Source organism: Etheostoma cragini, chromosome 12, assembly GCF_013103735.1.
Source record: "Etheostoma cragini isolate CJK2018 chromosome 12, CSU_Ecrag_1.0, whole genome shotgun sequence".
NCBI lineage: Eukaryota > Metazoa > Chordata > Actinopteri > Perciformes > Percidae > Etheostoma > Etheostoma cragini.
In genome coordinates this window covers 10,699,150-10,710,358 of record NC_048418.1, presented here as the reverse complement: position 1 = coordinate 10,710,358, position 11,209 = coordinate 10,699,150, and the positions used below count along the sequence as shown (strand labels likewise).

General features: G+C 40.0%; 1 protein-coding gene across 4 annotated transcripts in view; it reads left to right on the top strand.

Moving 5' to 3' along the window:
* Positions 1-8,461, top strand: part of LOC117954747 (guanine nucleotide exchange factor VAV3-like) — a 47,716-nt gene extending 39,255 nt beyond the window's left edge. For 2 of the 4 annotated variants that reach the window (XM_034888714.1, XM_034888713.1), the window contains exons 25-28: positions 160-289; positions 3,736-3,789; positions 5,321-5,469; positions 6,008-8,461. In XM_034888714.1, coding sequence (XP_034744605.1) covers positions 160-289; positions 3,736-3,789; positions 5,321-5,469; positions 6,008-6,049 — 375 coding nt within the window. In that variant the 3' untranslated portion in view covers positions 6,050-8,461. The remainder of the gene's footprint in view (positions 1-159; positions 290-3,735; positions 3,790-5,320; positions 5,470-6,007) is intronic. The other 2 variants (XM_034888717.1, XM_034888716.1) reach the window with 1 other exon arrangement.
* Positions 8,462-11,209: the final 2,748 nt, after the last annotated feature.

Genomic DNA, 11,209 nt, shown 5'->3' with positions numbered 1-11,209 from the left:
TACACACACACACACACAAAGAAAGCATCTCCTCCCTTACCAACCTGCCCACATGTATTTGCTTTTATTTATACATGTTTCTGCACAATACCATCTAGATTTACCCTGGATTATCATTGATTAGGGTATGTTTTGTTTTATTGTGATTGTTTTACACAGGACTTGGTGGAATACTACACGCAGCACTCTCTAAAGGAGGGTTTCAGCAGTCTTGACACCACTCTGCAGGTCCCCTATAAGGAACTGTCCAATGGAAACATGCCCAATGCCATTACCAAGGCTGGCAGTGGTGAGTCTGCTTCACAAACATTCAGGTTGCCTTCCTGAGACTGAAGTAAATGCCACCAGATCAGATATTGATCAGGTTACAGTTAAAAGTAAAACGCATTTGTTTTGACCTGTTTGCAGTAGGGTGCGGAGGGGTGGGTTTAGCTACAACAGTTCAATTTGGATTGAGGCAGGTGAGATGTTTTTCTCTGGGAAGTAGACGTGCATGTTAAAGCCTTTTTGTTTGACAAAACAGTCAATGGGAACTGATATGGCTCAGGTCATCAAGTAGAAACAACAGGACACAACAGTCTGCTGATGTCAGTAGGCCTATCTCCCATGCTATATTTCATTACTACAGACCAGCTTACGTACTGTATGCCCCCACCTATACAAACTGTAGAAAAAGGTCCCACCTTACATTACAAAATGATGGTGACAGAGCATTTGCCGGGTGATTCAACACTCAAGTTGAAACTGTGTCTTAATACCGGAGGCAGTCGTGTCTTTAGATGTGACATGCTAGAAATATTTATCACAGCATAATTATCTTACATGATTACCTGCAGGATAATGCTGGATGGAAGAAAGCAGCCATTTTTGTTGGTTGATCATCTTTTTCTTGTCACAAGTCAAATACAGAATTTTTAAGTATACAGATTTTTTATGTATAATGTCATTTAGGTTTGACTACAAACATAAGACTTAATCTCCTTATGACATGGCATGTGGTGTGCATGAAATGTTTGCTATTGTTTTTTTGATATTTTTTTTTTACTAACTAGCAAAATATACTTACTGTAGTTTTGTTCAGTGATGTAAGATGTCAAACATTTCAAAAACTAGCCGATACAGCTACTGTAGCGAACATTATTTGGCAAAACTCTAATCAAGATGGTTTTATACCCGCAATGTACATCCAGTAAACCAGACTAAGATCAAGCTGATCAAATCCTATACACGTAGGTTGCAATGTATTTCATATGCATTTGTGCTTTGAATAAATGTGTTTTTCCTTACCCAGAGAAGATATCCAAATACAGATGGCATGTTTATACCAAGTGTGAATGGGGTAAAAGAGAGACACATGGTACAAAGGGAAGATATGGGATTAGAGAGAGAGAGAGGGAAAGCAAAAGACAAAGGAGGGAGTGAGACAGACAGGGGGTAAAAGAAATAGAAAGGAGCCTCGGCAGCTCACCAGGCTTGGCAGAGAGGTCCCAGTTAGGGCTCAATGCCCCAGGCAAGCACCAGGAGCCTGCTACTCCAAACGTCACACTGAGCATGCTGCTCAGCTCTAAGATGGCTTCACAATTTTCCTGACAGGACATGACATTTCACTTGGGCTGGTAGCGGAGAAAACTGTGTGACAGCCGCCTGCTGACACATACCTGGGGGATACCCCTGGTCCAACTGCGCCTGTTTCCACAAAACTGGGAAAAGTTTGAAAATATGATCTGATGTAAAAGAGCATAAAGCAGCTGGAGGTAAACTGTCTTAACTAAAAGAGAGGGTGTTTGTGTAAACAAGCAGAGCCGCTGCAGCAGACGCAAGCAGACGAACGCTGGAACAAAGTTAAAAGTTAGCCGTTTGTGTCTGTTCGGATGTAAAATTCTGCTACATCCTTGTCCCTCTGCCTCCTTTAGTTGGTCTCCCAGCGCATCAGGCTTCAAAGCAGCTCTGCAAGAGGTGTGTTTGTGCATCGTTGCCATTCACCGTGCTTCCTTATGTGAGGAAGCCTTGACAGACCCGCCATTGCCTCAGTAAATTCTGGGATAGATTATTATTGCCTTAAGTCGTCCACCCCCATAGACAGACTTAGTGTGGGCACCACGTTCTGTGTCTGGTAAACAGCCTCTGTGGAAAGACAGATGTCATGCCAAAACAAAACACACACACACACACACAAAATGTTTTGAATTTCAAAACGGATACCTCTTAGCAAGGAAAACAGAATGCAAGGCTGAGCAAACAATCACAAGATGCAGAATTATTGAGTGACTTGTTCGTGGAAACGCCAGCTAGCATTTTTAATTAGGAGTGCTTTTCCCCTGTGTTTGTGTGTAAATGTATGGATGGAGAATCAATTTAAATTATTTGGATTTTGTAGTAAATTATCAGTGTTTTCGGTTTAGACAATTCTGTTGTCTAAAATTAATGACTGTAACTTATGCAGTATCTGTCAAAAGGATATCTTAAAATATTAGATTCATTAGAGAAATACTGAAAATAGTACAGGTTATTTAATTTGACCACACTGAACTCTATCATCTTCTTGCATCAAATCCTAGTGCTAGCTTATGCTAGTCTGTACAGTACTATTTATTTATATATGTAAACATGCAGTAGCCTATGTAACTGTTTATACGGTATACACTTCCTGCAGGTATGTTTATAGTTGTTTGTATGCACTCTGGTCAGACAAACAGTTGAAACATACTGGCCTGCATTTACGTATCCCTCTGGGGGAGAGAGAAGAAGGAACCATATTGTTGTGATGACAGCAGGTGGTTTTCTCAGTGTGAGGGGTCTGCTGGCTCAGTTGGGATTTCATATGGGAGCAGAAATCGTTGGCTCTGCGCACTGCACATATGTTTATGATACTCTGAGACAGGATTCTACAACTCTGGAAAGTTATCACCAATGCAATCTTTCATCGCAATAATGGCAAGTAGACCTGTAGACATATAATGTTCACATTTGATTGGCCACTGATGCACCTTGTAGAGTGACATTATGTTGCATAGCAACAAAAGTAGAGCTTGGTTAGACTATTTTTGCTGTAAGACCCGTTTTGCAATGCCACTGCAAGGCTGGACTGGCCTCATTCAAAGGAACGATGAGGCAGTGTCTTTTTCATGCGGAGTTGGCCCTGGGTCACAGCATTTCAAATCATCCCAAAGGTGTTGGATGCGCCTGAGTTCAGGGATCTGTGCAGGCCAGACAAGTTCTTCCATATTAAACTTAAAGAAAGTATTTCTTTATGGATCTGGCTTTGTGCAAAGGGGTATTGTCATGTTGAAACAGAAATGGCTCTCTCCAAACTGTTAGCAAAGAAATGGAAGCAAAGTAGTGTTTGAAATATCAGTGTGTGTTGTATGATTAAGACTTCCTTCAATGGTACAAAGGAGCATAGCCCAAATAGTGAAAACCCCCCGCCTCAAACCAATGTACGCATACTTTTGTTTATATCCAAAAGTAAGTTAATTATGGATGTTGACTATTTTTATACCCAACCAGGTGAAACAACAAATTGTCTGATGCTTTCATTGTTTTGATTCCTCTCTAACTCTCCTCTCCTACCCGTCCTTGTTTTTTCCTCGTTCTTTGACTTTGTCAACTTTTCCCCTCTCTCCTTTCCCCTCTGTCATAATCTCTTTCCATCAAACTTGTGTTGACTTTGCTTATGTTTTCTCTTTGCTCCCACTACGGCCTGTTTGCCACCCCCCCTGCTCCATTTCTCTGTAGTTCCTCTTGGCGGCTGCAGCTTTGTTCCACCTTCCTCCTCGCCTTTCTGGTCAGGTACAGGTACATCTTTTCTTCTCTGTGTGTTTCTCCTTTGCAGTATGCCCACATTTCCAGTTTTCCGTAAAGGTTTTCCTATCTTTGTTAAATAATGTAATTATATTAGAGTTGGACACTCCAAACTGAACAGACATTAATCATCTATAGATTTGGCGTGTCGCCTAATTTTGTAGTAGGCAATGTGCCCCTCGGGAGGGAAACCGGGAGCTTGGCCGAGGCCTGCTGGGAAGCTGCTTATGTATAGCGCGCAGAGTAGCCGGAAAAACTTGTGCAACTGCTGGCAAAGGACAACATGCTTGAAAGACCAAGATCCTGAGTGTTCATCTACCATGTGTTGTATACAATTATTTTCATTGTTTGTATGTAGGGTAGTTTGTATGCTGTTCCTCCCGTTCTCTTAACACATCCATGTTTCCACCCTCTCTAAAGGAACAATAGGCCATAAAAATAATGGATGTAGCATTTTTAAGTAAGGCTAAATCATGGATAATAGTGAAGGTATTTTGATGGTGCTAACATAATTAATGTTATAAGTTAGTTCACAAGCTTACAATTTGAGTCGAAAGATTTACTTTCCAAATAGTCGTATTGATCGACAGTGCCCCACTGCGGAAGACATTCTTGATTGAGAGCCATGAAGGCTGCACCCGCATCTGCACACGGTTAGCTGTTTTTTTCCCTTCAACCTTTATCATATGGTCGCTTAGTTTGTTAAAATTCAATGCCGAGTTCATTTGGTACCCAGCAATACAGCCGTCAAGTGTGAAGTAGATCCAATGAACGGTTCTCAACACACACACACACACACACACACACACACACAAACACACACAGTCCTGTTTTTTTTCTATTGGATATCATTTTTTGACTACAAGGTTAGCAATGGCAGTAACAATGTTGGTTTAATGAGTAAATGCTCCCAAGTTAGAATAGTGGGAGGTTTCACCATTTTTCTTATTCTGCCAACATGGCATGAATTCAGCACAAAAGTCTATTGCAATTACTTTGTTTGTATCTGCCTTTGTGTGCATGAGCAAATGCATGCATGTATGTTTCATGTTAACATTAACATTAAATGAACACATCACCATGATAACCTATGACCTGTCATCTATTTGTCTAATATCTCCATCTGTGATTCTGTGGTTTTGCTTTAACACTTAGTATGACTCAGGCACAGAAGTCAAGCCTCTTTACTGCATCATCCTCCTTACGAAAAAGCCACAGTCATTTCCCTTTGCATAATACTTGATGGAAATGTGTTTCATACCATTGTAAACCTTTTACAAACTAAAAAAATCTAAAGAAATACTGTATAATGGTAATTTACAACTGTATATTAAAGGTAGAGAAACTGTATAACTAGAGCACCGTAGATACTATAGTATTTGTGCATTTGTAGTTAATTGGTTGCTCTTTTAACTTCCCTCTTAGAAAATCCCTCATTATCTCTGACAGTATTATCATGATATTTGTGAAATTAAGTGGAGATTGTGCTCAATAATAAGTCAAGATGTCTTTTTTCCAGTGTTTTCTCCCCGGGTGGTGGGTATTGCAGTGGCACGCTATGACTTCTGTTCCAGAGACACACGGGAGCTCTCCCTGCTGCAGGGAGACATTATCAAGATCTATACCAAGATGTCCAATGGGTGGTGGAAGGGAGAGGTCAACGGCAGGGTAGGTCTGCTGTAGGATCCTCTCATGATGGCAACGTTTTGTACACATTTGATTTCATCTTTACCTTGGTGATTTTGTTCCATCTGTGCTTTTTTAATGTTCTGTGGCAACTATGGTAAAACTATTCTCTACACATGTATTTTACGTATTCATACAGTATTGTTACACATTTAGTTTATTAGAAAGTTCTCTCTTGAATCTCATGTATTAAACTGTGGTATGTGTCATAATGTTCTGCAGTTCAGTTAATCTGAATAAAAGTAATCAATTTCTTCCCTCTTAGATCTTAAACAAAACAAAAAATCTGTTTTTTTTAAAGTCTTTTCTGAGCAGTGGAGTTTCAGTGTATGTACTGACCAAAATAGTCTACAAATATTTTAGTGTTCAAACTAACTAAATCTCAATCAGAAATTTAGGCATGTGTAGGCCGGGCCAAAAGTAAGAGTTTAAAAGAACTTTTCACCATTTAAAGTATATTAACCATATATACTGTATGTATTTGCACTGTATAATTGTATCCTGTTGGGTTGCTTCTCAGATGGGCTGGTTCCCCTCTACCTACGTGGAAGAGGAGGACTGAATTTCCGGGATGTATGACATCTATTCAGCGTTTGTTCAGAGCTGACCACCTCCAGCGAGCACCGCGCTGCTCAGCCCCTCTCTGTGCCCTGCAAGTAAAATCTCTTTGATAAAACCCAGAGACTCGGACTAAAGAGGAAGCGGTGGTGCCCTCAAAAACCTTACACTGCCCTCTGACAGACTCTCAGACAGAGCAGATGTCAAATCACAGTTTCCAGGAGTGTCATGCCATATCTCGCCTCTCTTCGGCCCTGTCTGCCCCCGCGGCCCACTGGGAAGTTCCTGTGCTGTACCCAGATAACTCTCCCTCCTTCCTTCCTGCTCACCTTGTCTTATTATTGATGACTCCTTTGGCTGGTGCGAGACTTGCCTTCACTGTCATCATGTTTCAATACCAGGAAGGCTCAGGCACCCAACTGGAACACAGATCCTGCTGACAGCGCACCGCCCAGGTACCAAACCAAATTGAAAGACAGGATCTTAGGGGCTTCGACTGTTGTTGGAACACTATTGCTCTCTTGAATATTCAGACTTATGTTTTTAACGGTCTGTCCAAGACTTTTATTTTTTAACGGTTAAATCCCAGGAATAATGTATACTATGTGATATTTAAATGCAGTTGCTGAATTGTGATTTGACATAGTTTGAAAAAAGGATGGGAAGATGTCAGTGCCACAGCGTGAAGGATTGATCTGTCATGCACATGCGGTGTGTTTGCCATCTTAATGACTTATTAGTATTTTATTAGTATTTTGGAGCCAAGGGTGATATGGTCATATCATTACAGGACAGCATGTCTAGAAGCAACGTAGTTGATAATGTTGCTGTAGAAGGTGTTTAAATACACCAGTGATAAAGGTGTGTCTTCAAGCTTTGATTTCCTGTTTAATTTATTTGTAGTCATTGTTTAGTTGAAGAACTACCTCAACTTTAAGAAGCATCTTCAGGAGACATTGGATTGATGTAAAAATTTAAAAAGTAGTTCACCCATTATTGTTTCCACCTACATGTAAAGCAATAGTTGAAATTCTGGAATTTGTTTTGTTTTCTTGCCAAAAGTTTGGATGAGAAGATTGATACCACTCTAATACAGTATGCTTCTATTCAGTATGAAGCTACAGCCAGCAGCTGGTTCAGCTGCATGAATAGACTCATTTGCAAACATGATTTAGTTTCGTAATATGTGAAATTTAGTTCATTTTTTTGGCAACAACAACTTTATTCTACATGATAATGCTGATTTTTCAATCAGCGGTTCTCATTACAATCAAGCGAGACAGAATAAAGCTCTGTCTCTCAAGACAATATATACTTAGTTAATTACTATATTGAAGGCTTTTTTTCTTGGTGACCTGTTGACTCCCTTTAGAGCCATCTGAAGGCAGTAGGTATCTGTCTGCAGTCTCTAATTGGAGTGATGTTGCGCACAGCAGATCGCACAGGGTAAATTTTGAGCAACCAGACTCGTACTGCTGTAAAATAACCACAGAAACCTCCCTGCCCATATGCACATCAAGCCTGTTGTTTTGATTTATTATTCTAACTTACTCAGGAGCAGTCTTTCAGATCCCAACTTGAGTGTGCCCAAGTGTGCCACAGGTGCATCAAGCCACGACATTTTCAAAAGTGCGTTTGACACTGTCCCGACAAACTTGGCAGAGCAGACTTGAATCTGGAAATGCTGATGGGTTCAAGAAAATGAAGCCAGCAGCGGGTGTTCTCTTGTGTGTACAGAGCAGCAACTAACCATCGACTTGTAGAGGTAAGGAGAACAAACGCTCTGTGTAGAGAAAGTACTGACAGTTGCTTATTCTGAGGGCAAAAATTCCACAATACCCTTTCAGCATATTGTAATTCAGGTGGTCTGAGAGAAAAATAGTCTTGCACCTTTTTGGCCCTGTTTTCAGCTTTTAAAAAATCTAGCCGGTGAATGGGAATGGATATGCATTTTTCCCAAATTATTGAATATAGTGGATCATCGAAAGGAAGAACTAACACACACGTAAATAATAATTCATTTTGCTCCCATTCAATGGCACTAACAGGAAAAAGAATGCCCATTTTTTATGTTTGGCTTCACATACGTGAAACCATCAAATAGGCAAAGAAAAAGAATTACAAAGTCAAATAAGATTTAAAAGGCCATGGGTGTGGGGTAGATTGTGTAATTGGAGGTATAGGTAGATACTTCACTTCGAGCTGCTTTTGATCATTCTCTGTTTTACAGGTTTTGTGTTTACCTCAACTCTTTTTGGAGTTAAAATGAATGATTCAAGGGTGATGTAACACCTGTTCACTGTAGTGCAAAGTAGCACAAGAGCGTTGAGTGATGCTGTTTTCCTTCAAACGTTAACATCCCGCTAGCCATGTGTGTGACATCAATATTTAATAAAAGCATACTCTTTGAATTGTACTGTTGAAATTTGATAGGCTATTCTTCCCGCTTCAGACAAACGTTGGCTTTGTGGTTGCATCACAAATCATAGCTGTGTCGGAAATTGTTATGGAGGCGCAGTGGAGAACTGGCAGCGCTCAAATTATGGCTAAACAAACAGAACAGAAAAGAGAGACACAAGAAAGCAGTTGTGGAATGGGAATATGCAAGTTTAGCAAAGGTCTATGTTTTCTGTCTAAATTTGCATCACCGAAACTGGAAACAATCTCAAGCCCCTTTCACCAGTGTAGCGTTAACATTTGTTGCATATAACGCATTTCATGGCTCCTTGGCATGTTTAAAACAGCAAAAGGTATTGGCTGTATCTAAACAAGTCATTTATTAAAATACATGAATGTGTTAAATATACAAACAGGGACGTGGTTTGGCAGAGAAAATCATAGTTTACACCATTGTTTCCAGCAATAAGGCTTTATTATTTTCTAATTGATTAAAAAGTGTGTTGGAAAACCGTTTTAGATCCTTTGAACTTTTAGTATGAAGTTAGTTATTGTCCAATCATGTCTGTTACCATATGTCTGTACTGGGTTTTGGCATATTTTTCTGCAGTGTTCTGATGCTCTCAACCTATTACACTGAGTCTGTGTTTGTCGGTTGATGTGCTCTGTCTACAGTTTTATACACATTCATTTATTACCTTTTCTCTTATATGTATTTTGAAATATAGGATTAAACAGAAATGCACTGTCAAATTTGACAATGCAGTTCCACACCACTGTCTCATAATATCCGTATTCTGGTAATGTAAACAGTCCCTCACGCGTACTTTTCCCTCACTGCTCTGCAGTCCCTCTTATGACCAAACTTAGCAGAGGTAGGGCTCTGCTGCGCTAACAGTAACCCTCCCGTCACAAAGAGGCAGAAAGAATGGCTCCCCTAATACTCTTCTGCTCCTTAATCTGCCTGTTCTTGTCTTAGCCAGATAGATAAAAGGCGACGACAGAGAAGTTGGACAGCAGCCAGAGAGAGAGAAATGGGTGTACAAGGTTGCACGGAGTAGATAACGTGCAGGGAGAACGGGGATGGTGTATAGGGGAATGTGTGTGGATCTGAGAGAGAGACAAAAGGCAGACAGAGAGAGCAAAGGAAGCCATGCATCATTTTCATCTGTCTGAATGATCTTCTTAACCCCCAGTCTTTGCCAGTCGGCCCCTCTGGATCTCTATATGGGGTTAAACAGGGATTTAGTAAAAGCTGAAGCTGCCCTCAAATACGGAGAGCTCCCAGTTTCTCTCCAGAAGACTTTATCTATAAGATTTATATTAAACTGCTGACTGTCTACCCCCTTACAAAATCATAAAACTACAACACAGAGTTTTTCTGTATTCAGACAAAGTACATAAAACCTGCCTTGTACGAGAAATGAGAATGTAGAAACATATATCCAGTCAAAACTCAGAGAAGCTGTTGTAGTTGTAGTCATTTACTATGCAATGTCCACCTGATACTATAAAATCAGAATTTGACTTTGTGAAGGGGGACTCAACCAAATACTACTTCTATGCAAGTATCCATGCCAATAGTGGAAAATTGTATTGATTGAAATCTGCAGAATCTTTCTGATTCTTCTCACCTTTATCGTACAAATTCATGCCCTGCTCCTAACAATGATTTCTTTCAACCATGCAGGCAGTCTTGTTATAACCATTACCATAACCACAGTGTTTATCCAATTCTAAAGAATTTTTAGGAGGGGAGGAGAGAACATCTAGAAATATATACAGTATTTCATGAGATGGCAGCAGGACATGTTTTTGGTGATTTAGTCTTCATCAATGTGAAGCACCCTTCCTAAAATGCAGACCCATAAAGATCCCTAAAGAGTAGACACTGCCTGTGTTGGTGGGGGTGATGTGGGTTGAGCAAAGCATCACAAAGATATTTGAAGAGCAGCGTCCAATGGTTTATGGAATTTGGGAAGAATGATAATTGGTCAGGTTCAATGATGTAAGAATGTGTTAATGAGAGGAGCTCTGAAAAAGCTGGGAAATAAGGTTGGAGCTGGCAGGAAAAAGCTGAAATTCAATAAAAGAAAAGATCTTCCTCACTGACCTTCAAAGACTCATTACCTGCCAAATTATAAATGTATCTCAAAAAATATGGTTGGTGGATCAAAAAACATTCATGGGGTGTTTTTCCGGTAGTAAAATGAGTCATTCTGGAACCTGTGTTGTCAAGGTGTAAGAGCTTTCATCTAACAAAACCAGCAGGCCACATCCAGTGAAATATTTACACATAACTCTTCCTTTGCCATTATTGTCAGGTCAAAATTTAACTTCTTTTCCAAAAACGGTATGTTCAAATTCCTGCAAAACTAAGGGTTTTCCCGTCGGCCTTTGATTGTACTTTGTGTTAAGTAAAAATAAGTTAGCTCAAACAATAAACTAAGATGGCTAAACATTACATTACATAGTGTTTTATTCAAAGCACCACTATGCCAAAGTAACTCCCTACAGCTTCCAAAGTGGATGTATAAGTTTATTCTGCCTTACCGTTAATAGAAATAAAATAAAATAATGTGCAGGAATGGAGATGAGTTTATCCAGAGAATAAAAAGGAATAGGAAAGCAAAGGTATGGACAAGACCACCCTTCTCCCTCCACGCCTTGCAGATGGTATTGCTAAGTTGCTGTGATGGCTCCATCAGTGCAACCCAGCAATTAACATCTCACAGATCAAAGCAGTCTAAATGAGCTAATCCTCAAA